The sequence below is a fragment of the Phyllobates terribilis genome, unplaced genomic scaffold (genome assembly GCF_046119375.1).
Source record: "Phyllobates terribilis strain yellow unplaced genomic scaffold, ASM4611937v1 Scaffold_11__3_contigs__length_659146591, whole genome shotgun sequence".
Lineage (NCBI taxonomy): Eukaryota > Metazoa > Chordata > Amphibia > Anura > Dendrobatidae > Phyllobates > Phyllobates terribilis.
The window spans coordinates 110,659,625-110,683,654 of NW_027362771.1; the positions used below are offsets into that span (position 1 = coordinate 110,659,625).

A 24,030-nucleotide genomic window follows, 5' to 3' on the forward strand; every position below is an offset into this window, starting at 1 on the left:
TCCAAGCAACGGTGGGGGCCTGGCGCTTGATCCAGGGAGGGAAAGTACCTGCTCTGTTTGTTATTTTAGGTATTTTACTGCATTTGGGGTCCACTTTCCTGAAGGTGGGAAAACCCCTTTAATTGCTAGGGTCCAATGGAAGAATCAGCTACTTTTCAGTACATACATTGAGCCCTTTGTAACTGACAAAAAAGAAGACATGTTTAAAATAACTTGTATATGTTTTTTTTCTGGTGGATTTAGGAAGTGGAGACCTATTTCTATGAAGGTTTGCAGAAATGGAGAGATCTCAACCTCACTGAAAATTTTGGTATGTACACATTTATAATACAGTATAGTACTTTGACATGGAAATATTGTTCTGAGTTCAACAAATGCATGTCCCAGTCTTGCTTGCAATATACATGGAAATATTGTTCTGAGTTCAACAAATGCATGTCCCAGTCTTGCTTGCAATATACTTTAGTTGTCTTGGCTTGCTCTATTGGTGTACTCTTTTAGTGACCAAATTTATTGCTAGTGGATACAAATTATTTGTTACATTTGTTTCTTGATGCCAATGGCATTACTGTAGTATGTAAGATGCCCAAGTAAATGTTCAGTAAGATGTTCCTTTTGGAATACCTAGAAATGGATATAATGCAGAGCTTGCCATCGTTATCCTTTTTGTCTTTCTATGGGAAGACAAAGCACTGGAATTACATGTAATCTGAAAGTGGCTGGGTCTGCATTATATTAACTTTAATGTGAAGTGAACGGTACCGCCACCTCTTCTTTTGTCTGACAATGACTGCTCCAGTATTTGTACCAATCAGCAACTACAATGCCTTGATAAAGTATTCATACCCTGTGAACTTTTAAACATTTTTTCATGTTTAAAAAATATAAATCTGAATATTGTGACGTGCATTTGTATTCAGTCCCCCTGAGTCAGTACTTTGTAGGACCACCTTCTGCTGCAATTACCCCAGATGACTTGCAGCAGTATGTCTCTACAAGCCTTGCACATCTAGAGGCTGACATTCTTCTATGTAAACTAGCTCCAGCTCAGTGAGATTGGATGGAGGCGTCTGTGATCAGACATATTCAAGTCTTACCACAGATTCTCAATGGGATTTAGGTCTGGACTATGAATGAGCCATTCACACACATGAATATGCTTTGATATAAACTATTCCATTATAGCTCTGGCATAATGTTTAGGGTCGTTGTCCTGCTGGAAAGTGAACTGAGACCCCAGTCTCAAGTCTTTTGCAGCCTCTAACAGGTTTTCCTACAGGATTTCCCTGTATTTAGCTCCATCTATCTTCCCATCAACTCTGACCAGCTTCCCTATCCCTGCTGAAGAAAAGCCTCCCCACATCATGATGCTGCCACCACCAGTGGGTTTGCAGTTGTCATACTCCTTCCATTTTTGAATGATGTATTGAACAGTGCTCCCTGAGATGTTCAGAGCTTGGGCTGTTTTTTTAAAAACTAACCCTTCTTTACTCTTCTCCACAACTTTATCCCTGACTTGTCTGGTGTGTTCCTTGGTTTTCATGATGCTTTTTGAGCCTTAATTTTCTCAAACAAACCTCTGAGGCTTTCACAGAACAGCTGTAGTTATGCTGAAAATAAATTACACATGTGGACTCAATTTACTAATGATGTGACTTCAGGAGGCAATTAGTCATTCAGCAGTGGTTCCGCAAGTGTTCTAAGCATCCATTAACCTTTGCAATGCAATCGCAGTGTGCCGATTGGTTCCCATGACAGCCATGGGCCTTCTGAAGATCCTCATGCCTGCCATGAAAGGCAGCGCTTTACAGATGTCTTTGGCACTGTCCCCATTGGGGCTCAGAATCGAAATTCCCTATCAGTATGTCTTTGAAGTGTGGGAGGAAACCGGAGAACCCGGAGGAAAACCCATTCAAACACGGGAAGAACATACAAACTCCTTGCAGATGTTGTCCTTGGTGGGATTTTCAGTTGTAACCACTGAGTCACCGTTCCTGTGGCTAGTGTTCATAGGAGACTTAAACCTGCAATCATTCATACTATATGCTGTAATCGCTTTCTTCTAAGGGGAATAAAGTAGTTTAAAGAAAAAAAAAATTGGAATCGCCCCTCTTTTCCTCCCATATTTGGTATCTAAAAGTCCATTTTTTTTTTTTTTGTTTTTTTTTCAAAATATAAAATGAATCAACCCGATTAATAATGGTAAAGAAAAATAATAAGAAAATGTTCAAAACTCCAGAATTGCGGGTTTTTTTTGCTTCACAATGAAATTGCATCTTTTTGCACAATTTCTCCACCCTTGGAATTTTTTTTTTCACTGTACGTTGAATGGTAAAATTAATTTTGCCATTCAAAATTAAAACTCGTCCTGCATAAAACCAACTCTCATACAGCTATGCGAATGGAAAAAGTAAAAAATTTTATGGTTCTTGCAAAAATGAGAAGGGAGAAAAAACTAAAATGCAAGAATGGAAAATCATCCTGCTGGGAAGGGGTTAAGCTGAATGCATCCAATGTAAATTGCTTCTGTCAACTTTTTCTTCAAGTATCCACAGACCTGCATTATCTAAAAAGGGTCACTTCAATCTGTCTTAGTAATGTGAAAGGCCTAATAGACTAATTTTTTGTTTTTCAGTCACATTCTACAGGGAAGTGTGCAGCAAATGCCAGTCATTCCACCTGCTCGTTTACCACCAGAATACCATAGTGCAAAGTTTAAAGACGCACCTACAAGTGAAGAATAGCCTTGCCTACCAGCCTCTGCTTGAGTACGTACAGGTCATCATATGATGTTCTATAACTGTGGGATCCAATCTTCTACTTTATCTAACATATTTATATGGCACTGATCTCTTAAGGGGAATCTGTCAGCAGGATTTCACACCCCAAACTATTTATATATGTATGTAGCTTTTTCAAAGCCAAGTCCAGCAATACCTTCACATGGCCAGTCCTTTCCTCCCTTATTGGGAAATCATCTTTTTCATTGATATGTAGCTCTGAAGCCTCTGTCACTACAGCTCAATTCCCTTCCCAGTACAGCTGCCCCTTGCTTGGCCTATTAGTCTTTGGTGTGTTACTTCAGGTAAAGGAGCCATCAGTCAGGCAGGAAGAGGCGGCACTGTGCAGAAAATAGAGCTGGAGTGACAGGGGCTTCAAATCTGTTAAAATGCTGATTTATCAATAACTGAGGAATGTATTGACCATGTAAAGATATTGCTGGACTTATCTTTGTAAGAGCTACATGAACATATAAACAGTTTGGGGTATGAAATCCTGCTGACTGTCTTACATATAAGTTAAAGCAAAATCGAATGATAGAGATGCTACTCTGCTAATGGATTCAGTATGAATCCCCTCCTTCCTTCCTCGTGGCCTCCTCTGGGACCAGAAGTGATGATGTTGCATCCATACAGTCATCTGACCACTGACGTCACTGATTGGATGCAGGGTCCAGTGACTGATGGACGGTTGTCATTATATCTGTTTCTGGTGGTGGAGCTGGATTGGTGGGGTTTGGGCTGGTAAATAACAGTTCTTCCTTTATTTGAAAGGAATCATTTCATTCAGTTAAAAAAATGGTTTGAAAACGATTTTGTGATTTTAATCCACTGAATTGTTATACATCCCCCTACACAACTTTGGGGTGAGAATAATCACCTGAAAATGTGCCCATTTATGGCCATTCCTTTTCGTAAAAGCACTCATTGCTTTGTTGTCTCAAATCATCCCCTACCACTCCTTTATATACAGTGGGAGAAATAATTATTTGATCCCTTGCTGTTTTTGTAAGTTTGCCCACTGACAAAGACATGAACAATCTATAATTTTAAGGGTAGGTTAATTTTAACATTGAGAAATAGAATATCCCCCCCAAAAAAATCAAAATCACATTGTATAAATTTAGATAAATTTATTTGCAGTGAGAAATAAGTATTTGATCCCCTACAAACCATTAAGTTCTGGCTCCTACAGACCAGTTGGACGCTCCTAATCAACTCATTACCTGCATTAAAGACAGCTGTCTTACATAGTCACCTATATAAAAGACACCTGTCCACAGACTCAATTAATCAGTCAGACTCTAACCTCTACAACATGGGAAAGACCAAAGAGCTTTCTAAGGATATCACGGACAAGATCATAGACCCGCACAAAGCTGGAATGGGCTACAAAACCATAAGTAAGACGCTGGGTGAGAAGTAGACAACTATTGGTGCAATAGTAAGAAAATGGAAGAAATACAAAATGACTGTCAATCGACATCGATCTGGGGCACCATGCAAAATCTCACATTGTGGGGAATGCTTGATCATGAGGAAGGTGAGACATCAACCTAAAACTACACGGGTGGGGGGGAGGGTGAGGGGGGACTTGTTAATGATCTTAAGGCAGCTGGGACCACAGTCACCAAGAAAACCATTGGTAACACATTACACCTTAACCCTCCGTCAGGGGCAATATGTTTCATAACGAGTTTAGGGGCATTGCGCCTGTCAGGCACAGGCTACAAAATTGGCTATATTTTCCTTTTTTTTAAATTTCAATGCTCTAAAAGTTATCAGTTACCTTAATAGGAATGTAATAAATGGCTTCTCAGGTTTCACACAGCCTTTAAAGTTAGGAAGGTACTGGGAGGAAGGTGTTTCCCAGACAAACCACTGAAAATAGAGAAATGAAACTAAGTGAGCTGCCCCTGTCAGATCAGTTGCCCCTGACGGAGGGTTAAAGGTTTAAAATACTGCAGTGCCCGCAAGGTCCCCCTGCTCAAGAAGGCACATGTGCAGGCCCATCTGAAGTTTGCCAATGAACACCTGGATGATTCTGAGAGTTATTCGGAGAAGGTGCTGTGGTCAGATGAGACAAAAATTAAGCTCTTTGGCATTAACTCAACTAGCCGTGTTTGGAGGAAGAAGGATGAGTACAACCCTAAAAACATCATCCCAACCGTGAAGCATGGTCAGGGAAATATTATACTTTGGGGGTGCTTTTCTGCAAAGGGGAAATGACGACTGCACTGTACTAAAGGGAAGATGGATGGCGTCATGTATCGTGAGATTTTGGCCAACAACCTCCTTACCTCAGTAGGAGCATTGAAGATGGGTCGTGGCTGGGTCTTTCAGCAAGACAATGACCCAAAACATACAGCCAAGGCAGCAAAGAAGTGTCTCAAAAAAAAGCACATTAAGGTCATGGAGTGGCCTAGCCAGTCTCCAGACCTTAATCCCATAGAAAACTTATGGAGGGAGTTGAAGCTCTGAGTTGCCAAACGACAACCTCAAAATCTGAATGATTTAGAGATGATCTGCAAAGACGAGTGGACCAAAATTTCTCCTGACATGTGCGCAACCCTCATCATCAACTACACAAAACGTCTGACTGCTGTGCTTGCCAACAAGGGTTTTGCCACCAAGTATTAAGTGTTGTTTGTCAGAGGAATGAAATACTTATTTCTCACTGTAAAATGCAAAAAAATGTATCTAATTTATACAATGTGATTTTCTTGATTTTTTTTTTTTTTTTGGGGGATATTCTATCTCTCAATGTTAAAATTAACCTACCCTTAAAATTATAGACTGTTCATGTCTTTATCAGTGAGCAAACTTACAAAAACAGCAAGGGATCCAATACTTATTTCTCCCACTGTACTGTATACTTATACTATTCATCTTGGTTGTAGTCTTCATTGTATTATTTCTGCTTTCATTTAGTCTGGTGGTTCAGCTGGCTCGAGATCTTCAGGCTGACTTCTACCCTCATTTTCAAGATTTCTTTAAAGCTATTTCTTCCTTGCTTGATACGAAAGATACTGAACAAATAGAATGGGCGTTTACATCCTTGTCTTACCTGTACAAGTACTTGTGGAGAATGATGGTGAAGGACATGCCAGTAATATACAGGTATTTACCAATGACTATTGCCACTTTTCGTAATGTGATCTTCTAAATAGCAGGGCTGTGGAGTCAGTCTGTATAAAATGGACAGACTTCTAAAAATATATAATGAATTGGATTCATTAGTACAATGCAGGATGTGCTGTAAATGTTTTCATAAGAATTTGGGAAAGTTGTGAAATGTCTTATAAATGTCTGTTCTGTTCCTGATCTAAGGATCTCGGCTTTTAGTTGAGATGAATCTGTGCTGCACTTTATGTACACGCTCAGTAGTGAGGCAGGGCTGTGGAGTCGGAGTTGGAAGTCAGGGAAATTGAGGAGTCGGAGTCAGTGGTTTGGCTTACCGACTCCACAGCCCTGCTAAATAGGGCGATATGGTAGTTAATTTAATTTTCCTTGTGACATTACTTTTTTACTAATCTATTTTAACCCATCATTTCTTCCTTTCAGATAGAGAATTGATGGGTTTATATTAGTGATATGCGAACGTGCTTGGATAAAGGGGTTAACCGAGCATGCTCAGGTGTTATCCGAGTATCTTCGCCGTGCTCGTATATTATGTTCGAGGCCCTGCGTCTGCATGATTTGCAGCTGATAGGCAGCCTCAACACATGCAGGGATTGCCTGTTTGTTAGGGAATCCTCACATAATATACGAACACGCCGAGGATACTCAGATAACACCCGAGCATACTCGGTTAACCCCTTATCTGAGCACGTTAGCTCATCACTAGTTTATATGTATTCCTTGCTTCATCTAGTCAGTAGTTTGAGTAGATAGTAAAAAAGTCAACTTGAGATAATGCACTGATGGCAAAAACTATACCTGCAGTGATCTAGTTTGATAGAATTGATAGTTTTATTAGAAACGTGGCTTAGTGTCATTAATATTCTCCATCCAGAACCGACCGGTTGTTCTGAGAGACAGAGCGGGTTGGACAGTAGAGTTGCCAGTGCAATTCTTTATGGCACAGAACTCTGGGCATCTTATTCTGTGTCTTTCCATGACTAATGCTAGGTCCAGTGACAGGGCAGAGCTAGACTTTAATTTTAACATAACATTATTGGCACTTGTGTCATGATGAAAAATGTTGAAAGTGTAGAAATATTAACACATCTTTCTTTTAGCTTATACAGTGCATTGTTGGCTCATCAGAAAGAGCATATCCGGAACTTTGCAGCAGAGAGCTTTTCATTTTTAATGCGGAAGGTAAGGACCAGAACGTTTGGTTTTAATGCATTGTATACTATAATGCTGCTCGGCATATCAGGAGTTATGTCTCCTTATGTTCCAGATCACCTGTTACTCACCTGATTGCCTATCACACTCTGCACTTCTTTTATATTGTACTTCCTAAAACTCAGCCTCATCTTTTTTTCCCATTTTATTTTATTTTCTGCTATCAGTCCCATGATGCATCAAATGGGCATCTAGAAGCCAGTACCATCTTTTCCTGCTGTGTAGACAGTGTGAATATTCTTATTTACTCTCCTAAATAACCTAATAAATTAGAAATATATAGTCAGGGAGGCTGAATTGTTATCCCCTACATTATAACTGACAGGCCCTTTCTAGGCATCATCAGTAACTGTGATAGGAATTTCTCGCTCCGCGGAAAACTTCAGTGGTACACAGGGACGGACACTGACCACTTGAGGCCCCTGTGCAAGAAATTTGTTTGAGCCCCCCTCCTTTTATGGCAACCAAGTTATAAATATATATGTCTATTACATAGTCTCCTCTCATTATGAATATCGCCGCCCATTATTACACAATGCCCTCTCATGTACAGCACTGTCCCTTACATAACAGATTCTCGTTATTTTTGTTGTTTATAGTGGCCTGTTCTTTATTACATGCCGTTCTTCATTATATATGAACTGAAATGGCGGCTGATGGGGCATGGGAAAGCTTCTTTTCTGATGGACTGGTCTTCTCGTCACTGGCTGCTCCATCAGCAGTTATTTTATATCTAACAAGAGAAGACTATGTAATAGAGAGGGTGCTGTGACTGACCAAAAAAACAAAAATAATGAGAATACGCTATGTAAGGGACTGTGCTATATATAACAAGACATGATACTATGTAATAATGGGACAGCACTGTATAGAACAGAGGAAGGGCGTTACAAAATACGGGACTGCCGCTTGCATAACCAGAGAGGATAATGTGTAATAAGAGGTGCCCCTTCCAGTAATAATGTCCCCCTTCTTGGTATAATGTCTACCATGCTTGTCTCCATCCTGGTATAATGTTCCCAACTCCAGCATCATGTGTGCCCCATCCTATGCCAATGCTGGTATATCCACCATCAAGGAATATATGCGTTCCCCATCCAGGTATGTATGTGTCCTCCGCACTGCCATGCGCCCCCAGTCATGGGCCCCCTCTCCACGTCCGGTACCCAGTGCAGTTGTACCGGCAATATGTCTGCTCCTGGTGGTACAGTCTATGGAATTTCTGTTGTCTGAGATGTCAACCCCAATTCATAGAAGTAGATTATAACTCCAAGGGACATAAAGTGTTCCAAAACCTTGTCATCTATGGTGCCAACCCCTGCTGCTAGGCAGGGCATCTAGACATTGGTCTCAGAGATGTCGACCCCTTCAGATAACATAGACGTGTAATCGCATAGGGGTTGGAGTTATCACCATAAGATTATGTCCCAATAGAAGATAAGCACACATTGAATTTTCAGAATTAAAGGAATGAGTAAAGTCAAATTTTATTTATTTATATATGGAAACGAAGTGACAGGATGACGGGATGCTGGAGTGCTGCTTAACAGATTTGAGTATTGTCATTTGGCATCCTAAGGCTGTGTGCCCACGTAGCATTTTTCAAGCGTATATGCTGCGGAATTTCCGCAGCGTAAACGCTTGAAAAACGCATGTATATCCGCACCCCATGGTCCCCAATGGGATTCCGCAAGTTCTATGCACATGCTGCGGATTTTTCCGCAGCGTTTATGCCGCGTTCAAAAATCCGCAGCATGTCATTTAATTTTGCGTTTCCGCAAGCGGAATTGCCTTTGTCCAATGCATAAAAAACGCAAGGCAATTCCGCATGTGGAAAACGCGTGATAAACGCGCAAAAAATGCGCGATAAACGCGTGCGGAATTCCGCATGCGTTTTTCCGGGAGAGGACTTGCATTTATGCAGCAGAAATTTTCTGCTTCATAAATGCAACGTGGGCACATAGCCTAAGGCTATGTGCCCACGTAGCAGATTTGATGCAGAGCGTTTTTGCCTCTCTCTGGCAGAAAAAAACGCATGCAGATTTACATGCGTTTTTTCTGCCAGAGAGAAGCGTTTTTTCAGCGTTTTTACATGCGTTTTCGCATGCGTTTTTTCAAGCGATTTTGAGCATCACTTGGAAAGTGCTTGACAAGTTGATCACACAATATAAATCCATGCAACCGGCATGGATTTATAATGTGTGAACAACTTAGATGCTTTAAATGCAGCATCTATAGTAAAAAAACAAACAAACAAAAAAAAAAAACAACTGTATATTCAACTCTCCGGTCTCCTCCGGTCTGCTCCCGGTTGCGTCTTCTCTCTTCAGCGTCCCACAGTGTACTGTCAGAACCTGCGGTGACGTCATTCAGTCAGCTGATGGTCACGTGACCATCACCTGACCGCCGACGTCAGCGGTCGCGTGACCATCAGGTGACTAAATGATGTCACCGCAGGTCCTGACAGTACACTACGGGACGCTGAAGAGAGAAGACGCGGCCGGGAGCAGACTGGAGGAGACCGGGGGCCGCCGGAGAGGTGAATGTACAGGTTTTGTTTATTTTTAACCTTTTTATTTCTTTTTTTCACCGCGTGGTAGCCGGGATGAAGAGGAGTTGTAGTCTCCTCTTCATCCCAGGTACCACACGTACTGCGATTACGCTGCAAATTCGCGGCCATTGAATTTAATTGAAACGCAGCAAATCCACATATACCTGCGGGTTTGCTGCGTTTCAATGTTCCTCAATGGCCGCGAATTTGCAGCGTAATCGCGGTAGAAATGGTCATGCTGCGTTTTGCAATGCGAATTCGGCGCGCTAATTAGTGCATCATGTGCACAGCACATCCGAATTCGCATTGCTTTGCATGGCAGACGGTTTTACAAGCGTTTTCGCGGCCGTAAAAACGCTACGTGGGCACATAGCCTAATAAATAAATCTTTCAGTACAATGTGTATAAATAGCATAAGCATATTAAACACTAGCAAAATAACATTCATTGTGTTATGCTATGAACTGTTTCTTAGGATAGATGTCAGGCTTCGTGCGTAACCAGTCTAGACAAAGAATGTCTGTGTTCCTATTGCAGTCAATTCATTTTTACTTTCCTAGTGCAGGTTTAAAGGTAAAGGCAGCGATCTAAATGTTAGCAGCATTGACTTTTTTTTTGTATGCCATCATTTTTTCTTTTTCTTCCAAGTAATCTAAAGCTCAAGACCTAAAATATCTTAAATTACTATTAATGTAGACCTCTACCCTTGCTACATTTAGCCTTACTTTGTACAGGTTGAAGTATTCTCAGTAAGCATGATCATATTTTATAGTTTTCAATGTACGTTAGGCCTGTAATTACAAGTACAGTGTTTGTCGACTATTCAGTAGGGCAGCATGACTGCTTCTTATACCCGCAATGCTTAGTTATTCAGGTCTCTGACAAATGGGAGTTCCTCTGGTAATGTGTTATCAGAATTCTATTGTGCTGCACTCAACATTGCTTCTTTTTGATCCTTTTTCTGAAATGTAAACTGGTTTTCCATTTTGTTTTAGGTGCCTGACTTGAGTGGACTATTTAACTTCATGTTCTTAGATCTCAAGGAACATCCCCAGAAAGCTGATGGTTTGGGGAAGCTGCTGTTTGAGACATGTAAAGGCGTCAGAAATATGTTTCACTCTTGTGCCCCAAAGGTAATAAAGTGTGTCCTAAAGAAACAAGTATGATTTGAGTTCCCAATGAGTTCCCATCTGGAGTGTGAAATAAAGACTTGCAATCTTCTTTATCACAGATTTTGCTAATTTTTCTCTATATAGCTAAGAACTTACAGGTGGGTAGTTGCTAGTCACCTGCCTGTGCTGCTAGGTGCCAATCTCTGCTGGCTCAGGGAGGTCACGGACCACTCCTGCCAGCAATTCTGCTACTTTACTGGACTCGCGTCAACAGAGCAGCTCCTCCTCTCCCGACCTGGTCTGCTGCAGTTAGGCCGCGGAGAGCCGGCCATCAATCAGCATAGCATCGGCAGTAACACCCCATCTATGGAGCAGTGGAGAAGAAGCTGTTGTGTTGACCTGATCTCACCGGAAGTAGCAGGATTGCCGGCATAGATCGGCGCTGGGCAGAACAGATAATTTATAACTACCTGCCTGTAAGTTCTTAGCTCCACAGGGTAAAATAAGCAAAGCCCGCTTCAAGTATGTTTTATAAGCTATATACTGGGTATTCCTAGAAAATAAGACCCCAATTTCCCTGGTCAGCTTTCATTGTAACAGAGCCGTGTAATAAATCAATAAGGCCCATCTTATTCTTTCAGTTCCTAGTTCTTTGTGGAGGGTTGCATTTATGTGTGTGTCCAACACTCCACATTCAGTACAGCAAAGACTTGTGTTAGTGGAGTCCTGTTTACCCACTTCCCCATTCACAAAAACACAGGACTGTTTAGCTGGACTTTCCTGTTCCAGCAAAAAAAAAAAGTATACATAAGTGCATTAGTGGCATAACATAAGGCCGTGGACAGTACAAAAGAAAACAATCGTCAGTCCCATGTTCAAGCACTTGTCATAACCACTAAGACACATGTATGTGCATGGCGGTCGTTTATTCTGGACTATGGGATTTACAAAGGCTGTACATTTCACACTTTACAGTTTGCCTGCACCTTTCCTATTGTTTGGTAGGCAATTCAACTCATTCTACAGAAGATGGGACCGATTACCGAGGAAGAAGTCTCTCTTCCCTGGACTTTGGTGGGAAATGTTTTCAAGCAGTTTGTGGATTCGGCTGCATCCTATATCCACAAAGAGCAATTTGAACCACTTTTTAGTAACATTCAGGTATGATCACATATAGAAAAAATTTAAATTCAAAGTGTTAATTATGGGTGAATAATAAACGATGAATTCAACTAAAAATCATATAGAGCCTGACCTCTTCATCGTCATCCTTTGTATGTGTTTTCTTTGAAAGTAGGCATTAGTGTACCATAAGACAATGAGCCTCCATTGTTATGCGAAGACTAGTTTGCATCTGTTTTTTTACTTTGCATCCAAACTGACCTGATATATGTATTGAGTAGTTTTGGCATATATTTAGAGCCCTATGCATTTACAGCTGTTTGGAATAGCACAGCTGGATATTCTGTTTATAAAAAAGAGTCCCCCAAAAGTGTAGACATTCTTGCATATTTTTGCTTTTTTATTCTTAAACCTCTGGGTACTTGCAGTGTAAATAATTACGTATAGCACTGAACAAATGTACTTGAATATAGTAACTATTATTAAATGTGTTTTTTCTTCTTCAAGAACGCACTTATGGAACTGGCGAGGAAAATGACTCCAGATCAGAGTGCGCAATGTTCAGATCAAATAGAACGGGTACTGGATGCACTAAATATCTTGGTAAAACATAGCCAGGGTTCAAAGGTCGCCTATCCGGAGCGTGTATGTACGGTAAGTCCCCCTTGCCCTCTGCTCACCTTGCTAAGCTTTCAATCTAACGGAAAACAGTAAAATCATTTTATTTGGTTTCTTCTCTCCCTAGACCTTGACAAACATGCTGCGAGTGCCACAGATGGCGTCTACTTGCTGTTGTAAACTTCTTTCCATTATTGCGACTTTACTTCTCAATGAAAACATGTCCCTGTCCACCTCCGATATCCAAGATGCTGTTCATAAGGTACATGACATGGTTCAAAGTAAACTTTTTATTTTTGATTCATTATTTTAGTAGTATCAAGCAATACAAAATGGTTTACTGAGAAATAAGGCCTGAAAAAAGAGACAGAGGAGAAAAAGAGAAAAAAAAATATTTAAGAATTAACAAAGTTAGACCATAATGACAACATATCCCATGAAGCTTGATCTAAGTTGCCAGGATTTTCCACTTTCATATAGTTGTAACATGGTCTAAGAATTTGGACCCGAAAATCCGGCAATAACTTACGAGGTGTAGCCTACTATTTTACTTAATGTAACCGTGGCCATTCCATATATCCCTGTGCAAACATTAGTGCTGGCCAGACTCATAGTGGAGTAGTAGTCTTAACACGTTACTGATCCATCCAAGGATCCATCTATCTGGTCCATCAAGCGACACTTTCATCTCATCAGCCAATAAAATCTTTGAAAAATCTGTCTTCTGATATTTCTGGGCCCAGTCTTGACATTTTACCTTCTGTGTCTTGGGGTGATTGGGTTTCCGCCTTCCTTACCTTGGCCATATCTTTGAGCACTGAACACCTTGTACTTCTGGGCCCTTCAGGGAGGTTATAGTTCTAGAATATGAGACTCGGCCATGTCTCTGAGCACTGAACACCTTATACTTCTGGGCCCTCCAGGGAGGTTATAGTTCTAGAATATGAGACTCGGCCATGTCTCTGAGCACTGAACACCTTATACTTCTGGGCCCTCCAGGGAGGTTATAGTTCTAGAATATGAGACTCGGCCATGTCTCTGAGCACTGAACACATTATACTTCTGGACCCTCCAGGGAGGTTATAGTTCTAGAATATGAGACTCGGCCATGTCTCTGAGCACTGAACACCTTATACTTCTGGGCTCTCCAGGGAGGTTATAGTTCTAGAATATGAGACTCGGCCATGTCTCTGAGCACTGAACACCTTATACTTCTGGACCCTCCAGGGAGGTTATAGTTCTAGAATGAGACTCGGCCATGTCTCTGAGCACTGAACACCTTGTACTTCTGGGCCCTCCAGGGAGATTGTAGTTCTAGAATATGAGACTCGGCCATGTCTCTGACCACTGAACATCTTGTACTTCTGGGCGCTCAAGGAAGGTTGCATTTCTGGAATATGACAGCACTGGAGGATGATGGGTTTCTGGATGTTTCACGTTTGATTCTTAAATCATTGGCAGTTAATGTACATCTTTTTTTTTTCTCAACGTGTTTTTTGTGACCCTTTTTTGACAGTTCTGTGATCACACCATAATATGTTAGCAATTTCAAGAGAGCTGCATCTCTCTGTAAGACTTAATAATTTTGGACTTTTCAGAGTCTGTTACATTTTTTCTGGCCCATTTTGTCTGAGTAAAATAAGCTTCCTAATAATTCTGCATTCCTTGATAAAGGATGTTGTATCCTTAGATCGCACCCCCTCTCCATTACACAGATATACATCATCTGATCTGCTTCATCGAATAAGCATTCAAGTTTATACAGTTTGGAGTTGGAAAATTTGCATAAAAATGATAAGGTCAAAATACTCACTTGCCTTTTAATCATCCACACAATGTACATATGCTTGTGTATATATAACAATGTAGTTGTAATTTTTTTATAGTATTAAAATTCCATGTCACATACTGTACCTACACTAGAACATGTCTTAATATTTTGTAGGCACCTAAAGAAGGTCTCAGAACCAGGACCCCCACTAATCAGCAGGGCATTTAACGAGGTTGTTTAGGCTTGGGACAAGTCTGCAGTCACACTATGTATCTGCAGTGTGTATTCTGTCAGGATTCCCTGGTATTGCAGGTGCAAGCTGGCGACCGCATGTATACAGTGACTGCAGACTTCTCTCTTGAGTGTGAACAACCTCATGAAATGCCCTGCTGATTAGTGGGGGTCTTGGTTCTGAGACCTCCTTTGATCTCTCAAAACACTATTCAGAAGTGCGCTGCTCAGGAGGCAAAAGCACTTAGCTCCTGCATGAGTGTGCGTACAGGAGGGTGAAGGGTCTCATATCTTTCTGTTAAAAGCCCCATAGCCCCACTTATCGCTAGGCATTTCAGCTCCTACAACATGTGTATATAAAACACAATGGATTGTGATCTCCAATGGCGACAGTGATGATTATGTAAAGTGCTGCGGAATATGATGGTTCTATATAAGCACAGCATAATAAATAATATGTGGAGTACAAGACAATATGAACCTCTAAGCCACTGTGATACATTTGTTTGGCAAGCTGTAAACTTGCAGCTTTTTGATTGTCAGTCACTCTATATGCCTGTTTTTGTTTTTTTTTGGAAAGCGCATGTAAAGGAATAATAAAGAACTAATATTTAGGCTGCAAAAGGTGATAAACTGGGTTAGCATATAACAAATGTGTTTATTACATTATCTTGCAGGTTCTTAAGAGTGATATTTCGAGGGGATTACTATTGGACTTTTCGGAAAAAGTTTTCAAAATGAAGCAATTTGAACAGGCAAGTATTACTGATGTTTTCTTGGATACTGCTGATTCTCTTATGGGTTTTCTCTACATTTAATATTGCGAAGTAAGCCATCACAGAGTGATAGGTGAGAGTCACTTCCCTGCAGTAATCGCCTCTGCATCATCTGTGCACATGCCGCTCTGTCTGTATCCGGTACTACTACTCCATTGAGTGCCGCTGCCCCGTTGTTGTGCTTATAGGTGGGGGTCCCACTAAACTTACTATGATTACTTATTCCAGGGATAGGCTCTTAATGTAAAATCACAGAAAACCCATTAAAGTGGTTGTCTGCGATCAGAAAATACTGTTCTCCTGCACAATTTGTAAAAAAAAGAAAAGTGTTTTACTCACCTTCCCTGGGTCCACTACTCTATTTCCACATCTGTATCTGATAATGGCTGCAGTGCTTATGTTATGGAAGCAGCATCAGAGACTGCACACTGGACCTGGGGCTGGTGAGTAAGGCTCAGTTTGTTTTTTAATAACAAAGTGCACCCAAGGACCAGGATTTTTTGAATGGAACAATTCCTTTAAGTTCATTTGCTTATTAGGCTTTATTTCTGTAATTTTAGCTATTTGTGTTTATATTAGTGACATTCGCTGTTTATTGTGCTCTGTTTTCACCTGTGTCGGAGGCTACGTCTCAGATTCTGCATATTTGTCCGAAAAATAAAGTGCAACAGGCAGCTCTATTTTCCTCCAGTGTATTGATTAATATGTTGACCGAAACCAACATTATTAGTCAATGGGGTCTGTTGGGGTCATGAGACAGATCAGCCGCAGCTTACAGTCCCTTTTTATTGCTTTTCGAGAGCAATAGAAAAAACCGAACTTCTTATGCAGTTAATGATTGGGCGTAAAACAGTTCACAGAAACTGTACCCTGGACCAAGTTTGTAATACAATGGGGGGTAATGTACTATTCTGGCTTAAAAAGTCACAAATTATGGCACACTATATTTACGCAAAAATTTTCATTTTTTTCTTTTTTGCTTATTCTTACATTTGATTCACTTTTTGAAAAGTGGACAGAGGGGTAGCAAGAAGGGTTTGGGGCGCGTGCAGTCCATCTGGTGTAAATTGTGGTGCAAATCCATTCAATTTTATGGCGCACTCACAGCAAAAGATGTGTCTCCTTTACTAAGAGGCATGCACCTCATAAAGTTAGTATCCTCCGACTCCAGCGGACTTTGTACTGAATGGTTTAATAAAATGTTTGTCTTAATAGATTCCCCCCCAGTGTTTTTTTTCCTCTTGATTGTCTGTTTGCCACATGGCGTTTCAGTGGGAAAAAAAATTCAGTTAAAACAGTGACCTCTTTAAGGAGGTGAACGATTCGTAACGTATCGGCTAGTTATTAAATTATCTAATAAATGTGCTCTAAACTATTGTCTAATTTACACTTTTCACACTGTTAAGGGATTATCCAGGTCCTAGTTAGTCTGTTTGCCTCCCTACTACTGAGCATGTGCCGTCTACCAGCATTACTGCTGCCGCCAATTTATCTCCTTGAAGTCTGTATGTATGGCACAATGCCGCTGAGACCAGTGATTGGCTGCAGTGGTCATATTAGTAGACTGGATGTGATCACCTGCAGAAAAGTAAACAGATGAGTGTCGCTGGAGCCAAAAGCAGGATTGGATACGGCCGGTTGAGTGCATGTAATGAGATCACTAATAACCTGGGTTTTGAATGGAGGCATATTACAGACAGTATCTTTGTAATAGTTTCCTCCGTTTGTGTTTCAGCATTTCCTGCCCAGCTTCTTGCAGTATATTCTGCAGTTCTTCACTGAGGAGGATGGCACAGCCAGAAGCCAGGCTCTGGCCATCTTGACAAAGCTGATATTGGAAAAGGCTGCGCCCCCTGCAGTTGGCTCACTGGCATTTGAGAAATATCCCCTTGTGTTTGTGGAAAACACTGAGCTGTAAGTTTGTGTATTTAACATGGGAAATATTGTCAGTTTTGATTATAGCAGTAATTGCCTGCAGTTGCTTTTCTTAATGGAAAATAGCATAATAATCATTTTATACGTAGAATAAACACAATTTCCATTGCATTGTGTGTATGTAAGAAGTATTTAGAGATTTGGAACAAAGATGATTTTCTTGACTGTCGTCATCCTTTGATATTTGGTTAATATAAGGAAGAGATTGGACCTCTGGGCCTTTGTCACTGTTATCATTCGTTTCATGCTATCTATTTCTTATTATATACATGTGCTTGTTATATAAGATGGATTTGTATCCATAAAACGTGTGTTTGGAAGTGTGGGCAGATATTGGAGTTATTCCCACTGTGCGCATAAATGCCTGATAGGTGACAACCCCACATCTGGGACCCTGTCCCTGTGTAGCTCACCATTATAGTCAATGGAAGGTACTTTTAATGCAATAGTAAAGGCAGCTGTTGATGGATGTGTTACATCAGAAAACGGGGGTCACGTTTCCCCTATTCTCACATTGGGTGCTTTCCAGAAATGTGTGTGTGCCATTAGTGCTATAGATGGGAATGCCCCTTTAATTGTAACTTTTCAATTAACCTTTAACTAATTCTTTTCCAATTAGTGTGAAGCTGAAAAGTTGTGACAGTCAGCAATCCCCAGTGCTAGACTACGTGCTATCTTTGGTGACCCTATCTTCCCATGAGGATGTCCGTGAATTGTCCTATTGCTGGTCTGCTTTGGTTCTTTTACCTCATTTAAGGTAAATGTAATATGACGACACATGGGAAATTCAGTAACTGAAAAGTACAAATATCTAATATACTTTCTAATATCTTGTTCTAATTGTCCTCTCTTTTTTTTCTTGCTGCAGGCCTCTAGAAAAGGAAATCATTTTTCCAGTTTTATCCCAGTTTCTGGAAAATGTGTTCTCTTTGATGAACCAAACGCAGTTTTCTCAAGGTGAGGAGCAAAATCTAGAAATCAACTGTAGCGTTAGTGGTTATTAGAGTTGAGCAAAAGAAATTCGTAGAACCCTGATCCGGCGTCCACGTTGCTATGCCAGAGACGCCTTTGGTTGTCTGCCCTCGAGTACCAGCCGAGGAGATTGGCACTGCCCTGGTCAGGCTGACATGGAGTAACAACGTGGATGCTGGACCAGGATCCTGCAAAACTTTGTGCTCAACTTTAGTGATTATGAGCAGGTAGAAAAAGCACCTTTGTAGGTCACACAACATCCTTCGAGAGCATGCTAAACTACGTATGCATGACCAAAAGCTGCATGTGAATGCATATTATTAATTATAATTAATGCTTGTCCTACAGTTTTGCCGAGGTAGAGCTTTTTCTTCTTTATACATTATTAAAGAAAATATTCCAGGAACTGCGATTATTGAATACTGGTACCGCATATACAAAACTTTGCTTCCCAATGTTCGTAAAACAGATAATATAGTTGGGTTAAAATCAGGTAGAAGATAATTGCTCCTCTTCAATAACACTATGACAATATTCTATATTAGTTTCCTGAAGCTCATTCTTATGGTTAAATTTCATAGTCTTAATTTCTGGCTTTATTATTAAGGGTTGTGTAAGTTTTGGAAGTCTCGGCCATTGGTGTAGTGATGAGGGAATTTAACCTGATGTGCCAACGCGTTTCTGTTCTAGGTGTCCTGTGTGTAGCCTGCCAAGCTGTGAGTACGCTCCTTAGTCTCGATGACTCCGCTGAGATTCTGCAGATGCTGCCCGTGGAACGAGTGAAAAACTTGTTACTGTAAGTCTCAGAAATTGTTTATATCCATGTTATAAAATGTTTGCTATTTTTGTGATTGGAATGGCTCTATAAAATACCCCAATCCTCTGGGCCCTACTCTAAGTAAGTTACTTTGTCCTAATTTCTAGCTCTTGGTGCATGACTGTAGAGTAGGACTAGTACGGCCTAGGCCCATACTTGATTACTGACAACTATGATAATATGCTTGTGTAGTCAAGGTTTTTTTTTTTCACCTTTTTTTCCTTCCTAGTAAAGATAATGATCCACCCTCAATTTTAAAGGGAATTTGGGGCACTTGTGCATTTTTCCATATAATTGGTTTGACCTTGGTAACCTGTTCCTTGTCCTTGATTGATTAATATGAAGAATATTTGCATTGATTGTTTCCTTGTAGTGCTGCTCCCTCGGATCCATGTGCATTACTGCTGGCTGATCTTTACTTCACTAGACTAGTTTTCTGCGGCTATCAAGAGCAACTTTCTCATGACATCCAGATGGAGGTTTTTCTCCAGTTGCAATTTAATATATCAAGCAACTCATCAAAGGTATCTTACCACTAACTGAACACACTTGACTCTTTATCCTGTGTCTTGGCTATTAGGGTATGTGCACACGATGCAGAAATGAAGCAGAAAATTTCTGCATCATTTCTGCATGTCCCTGGCAGAAAAAACGCATGCAGATTGTACATGCGTTTTTCCTGCGGAATACATGCGGATTCACATGCGTTTCCGCGTGCAGATTGACAAGCGCTTTCCAGGCGATAGCATCACATGGAAAGTGCTTGACAACTAGGTCACACTATATAAATCCATGCAACCAGCATGGATTTATATAGTGTGACCCGAGAGAATGGTTAAAAATAAAAAATAAATGTATACTTTCCCCTCCGATGGCCGCGCTGTCCTGCTCAATCCGTTCTCCCTCGCCGGCAACTTTGAATTGAAAGACCTGCCGACGTCAGCGTCACATGACTCTGACGTCAGCGCAGGTCCTTCAACTCACTGCAAAGTGCCGGGAAGCAAGCAGGAGCGGTGCGCGGGCCGACAGAAGGTAAGTATACATTTATTTTTTATTTCATTCTTTTTTTACAGCTTTTTTAATGGTACCTGGGTGTGGAGGAGACTCTCCTCTTCTCCACACCCGGGTACCATCCGCACATTAGAATGCGCCAATAGCGCAAGTACAAATGCAGTCTTGCTTAATTGGCGCGTTCTAATGCAAGTCAATGGCGGCGAAAACGCCGCGTTTACGCAAAATTAATTGACATGCTGCGGATTTTTGAGCGCAGCGTTTACGCTGTGGAAAAATCCGCATCATGGGCACAGCACATGCGGATTTCAATTGGGGAACATTGCTGCCCTTCTACCATGCGTTTTTAATGCGTTTACGCAACTGAAAAAACGCAGCGGAAACGCATTAAAAACGCATCGTGTGAACTCGGCCTTATACCATTTTTTTTCTTCTTAACATTAACTGATTATGATATTTTCATTGCATAATTGAGAGAACTTGGAAACTTTGCAATGTTATGTGCCAGCGTTGCAGGGGGAAGCCTTCCTATTTCTTTAGAAAGTTTTGATTAAAGAGAATACACTTTTGTTAAAGGTATCTTTTCAGACTAAAACAAAGCTTATTGTCGTGAGTTGAGGTCCATGCAAAATGTAATATCACTATAAGAAGCATTGTTGCTACCTTGCGGCTCAAACGTTTGCACGAGTAACTAAAGACGTTTCTTAATAGTAACATTCCATACCCTTAGAACATATTCTGACCACAGGCTCAGAGATCAGTTACTCGGCTTATTTTTAAGATGAAATTCAAGTCTATAATGGTAATCGGTGCAATGATTCCGAGACTATGGCATTAAGTTTTTGTCTAATTTTCATTATAATTAAGGGAATCAATCAGGTGATCCATGCTGCCTGAACCGCAAACAGCATAAAACTTGGACATGCTCCCTACTCACAGACGTTTGTTCATAGTATAAAAGCTACATGGGAGAGGGGAGAATAATCATCTGACCTGATGCCCACCAGATTTTCTCTGCCCCCTTGTCAGTTAGATTGTCCAGTCTCTCTCTGTGTTTATGGAGAAACTTGTCAATTTATGCTGAGCTAGAAAACCTCATTCAAAATAATACATTTTATTACATGTGGATTGATTTTATTGAAAAGCCTTTTCCCGCATGATTCTAAGAACTGCTCACATTAGGGTATGTGCGTACGTTAAATATTAGCAGATATTTCTGCACCAAAACCATGAATCATGGCAGGAAATATGCTGCATAAAATATGCATGTTTTTGATACATTCTTAGATTTTTCCCATTCATTTGAATGAGGTGATACTGCAAAATCACTTCAAGAATTGAAATACTGCAGAATTGAAACTGCAAGGTAAAAATTAGCAGCATGAGATTTCAAATCTCTTGTTCACTTTGCTGGTACTGTAAAACTCTGCGTGGTTTTTTTCTTGGCAGAATTGCAATGTGTGAACAAGCCTTTAATGTCACTTTCTGCATATTATTATCATTGGAAACATTTTACCTATGTGCACAATCTCATTTAGGTGCGACTGTTGACTATCCGGATCTTAAATCACTTCTGTAACCAGCCATCTGCAAGGCTAGAGGTAAATGAATCTTTTAGAGGGTCTGTTTTGTAGGTTTAGCATGAAAGGCTTCACCAGTACTGGTCTGATTTCTAGGAACCTAGAGAAGGTGAAGACTCAGTGTTTTCTGTCCTCCTGCAAGCAGAGCTTGTCCCTGCTACTGTCCATTTATATCGAGAAAAATTACTTCATCTTAGGAAACTGAGGCATGATCTTGTCCAAGGAGCAGCAATGGAAGATTTTCAAGAGGTTAGATGTATATTCATTCTCCTGTATGTGTCCGGTTTGCATGCTCTACCTCACATTGCTTCTTCCAGTTTTTGGCTTTTTGCTTTATCTATTTCTTTCTTTTAATGTTTTTGTTTTATCTCCAGGTACCTCTGAGATATTTACTGGCTATGCTTTATATAAACTTCAGTCCCCTTTGGGACCCAGTGATTGATCTTATAGTGTAAGTACAACTAATTAATGAAATGTCTCATCTGTAACCCAACACATGCTAGTCTTCTATAACTTTTCAGGTGACTGATGTAACAGCCCCTATAGACAGGCCATCGACTGCTGACCTGCCACTTATAAGCTGATTGGCGGTCTGACGATTGTTCTATGTGGACGCAATGGTCATTAATACAATTATTCTATGTCCATAGAATGTCTTGTCATTGGCAGCACAGCCCCTATTTACATGGGGAGATGTGCATTGATAGTGATAATTTTTAAGCCAGCCTTAAAATTACTGCTGATTTTTATTAGCAAAATTAAAGCAGTTAAGTCTTCTCACTTTTGGAAGTTATCACCTATCCATGGAATAGGTGAAAACTTGCTTATTGAGTACTGAATTTGCTGACTGAGTACAAACATTGGGATCCCCACCAATCATGAGAATGGGGCTCTGAAAAACCCTGTCTGAATAGGGCAGTAGTTACATACTATGACTGCCAAAGATAGCCGAGAACTTAGATTTTTCCAACAGTCTCATAGAAAATAAATTGGCTGTGGTGCACATGCCCGGCTACCGCTTTATTCAGACTTATTTAGCGTCCCATTCTCAAGATCGGTGGGCATCCAGGCGTTTGGACACCATGATCAGCAAGTTATCACCTATCCTATCAATAGTTGATGACTTCTAAAGATGGGAATAACCCTTTTAAGAGAACCTGTCCAGTTGATCAAGCACCCACACTGCTTATATTGCCATGTAGCTGCTTGAAAGATGAGCCAATCTATACCGCAGCCAATTTGGCAGTGTAGGCAAGCCAAAGAGCTATCAGTGATGGTGCGAGGAAGGGAATAGAGCCGGGGAGGCACAGAGCACTTCAGCCTCATTTGCATTTTTTATTTTTTTGTTTATTCAGTCTCAGATTTTATAAATAGAGGTTGAGTGGCTAATTTTTCAAGGAGCTGCATGACCATATAAGCAGTTGTGTGATTGGTCATCATGACAGATTCCTTGAAGGAGGAACATTAAGGATCTGAATGGAGGAACATTAAGAGGATATATATTGTTTGGCTTGCTAGAATAGTGCGATATCACAGGAATACTTCACAGAGATATGTGAATAGGAAATGTTCTGGTGAAGTCAAATTGTGTTCTTATGGCTGACTTCAGACAGGAAAGAGCTGGCAGCCGAGAGGGAAGGTGTGTGATCCTTTCCACAGCTCTGGTCCAGAAGTGAATTTCTTCTCTCATTTCTTGTTCATAGTTCTCATGCAAATGAGATGGAAAACAAGACTTTCTGGAAGGTGTTTCATGAGCATCTGGAGAAGTCGGCTACTTATGCTGGTAATGTACTGTGGATTGTAATTTAACATCCTTTTCTTGACGTTTGAGTGTTTCCTATAGACCATACTTAAACTGTAGATAGGTTGGCCTACTTGATTATCCATCCATAACTCTGTCCCCTTTAATGTCATGAAATGTTAGTTCACATCAGATGTGTTTGTGTGGTTCGTGTGCATGCAGACCCAAATTTTGAAGTTTAGTGCTCCATATGAAATAATGCTTAGTCCTTTGACGTACATGATTGGTAGCTAGACCAATGCTATGTCTTGTTCTACTTTTCATGAGTGATATCTTTTCATGCAGAAAGAGAGCTACAAAATGAAGAAAAGAATGATTCCGAGCACAATCAGGATTTCCCTGGCTTTTATGCAGGAGACATTGGAGTTTTGTATGGTGATATGCTGAAAGGTAGAGCCGATGTAACTGAGAGGACTGATAATACCAATTTTCGGTTTCTTCTCTGGAAAGCAATGTCACACTTCCCTGACAGAGTGGAACCCCGATCAAGGGAACTTTCCCCTCTTCTCCTGAGATTTATAAGGTAGGTTTTCTCTGTCATCCTCACGCTGATTGTTTTTCACTAATTTGGCGATCTTCTAGGATTGTTACTAGATAAAT

The 24,030-nt window shown here is 40.6% G+C and overlaps 1 protein-coding gene across 1 annotated transcript in view; it reads left to right on the forward strand.

The window, feature by feature from the left end:
- UTP20 (UTP20 small subunit processome component) overlaps nt 1–24,030 on the forward strand; it is a 114,254-nt gene that overhangs the window by 9,999 nt on the left and 80,225 nt on the right. Inside the window, exons 3-21 of the mRNA XM_073651470.1 lie at nt 244–310; nt 2,636–2,768; nt 5,712–5,900; nt 7,022–7,103; nt 10,680–10,817; nt 11,802–11,957; nt 12,426–12,572; nt 12,664–12,798; nt 15,216–15,293; nt 17,050–17,228; nt 17,869–18,006; nt 18,118–18,206; nt 18,912–19,017; nt 19,412–19,562; nt 21,588–21,650; nt 21,726–21,878; nt 22,004–22,080; nt 23,333–23,412; nt 23,716–23,953. Coding sequence (XP_073507571.1) covers nt 244–310; nt 2,636–2,768; nt 5,712–5,900; nt 7,022–7,103; nt 10,680–10,817; nt 11,802–11,957; nt 12,426–12,572; nt 12,664–12,798; nt 15,216–15,293; nt 17,050–17,228; nt 17,869–18,006; nt 18,118–18,206; nt 18,912–19,017; nt 19,412–19,562; nt 21,588–21,650; nt 21,726–21,878; nt 22,004–22,080; nt 23,333–23,412; nt 23,716–23,953 — 2,399 coding nt within the window. The remainder of the gene's footprint in view (nt 1–243; nt 311–2,635; nt 2,769–5,711; nt 5,901–7,021; nt 7,104–10,679; nt 10,818–11,801; nt 11,958–12,425; nt 12,573–12,663; nt 12,799–15,215; nt 15,294–17,049; nt 17,229–17,868; nt 18,007–18,117; nt 18,207–18,911; nt 19,018–19,411; nt 19,563–21,587; nt 21,651–21,725; nt 21,879–22,003; nt 22,081–23,332; nt 23,413–23,715; nt 23,954–24,030) is intronic.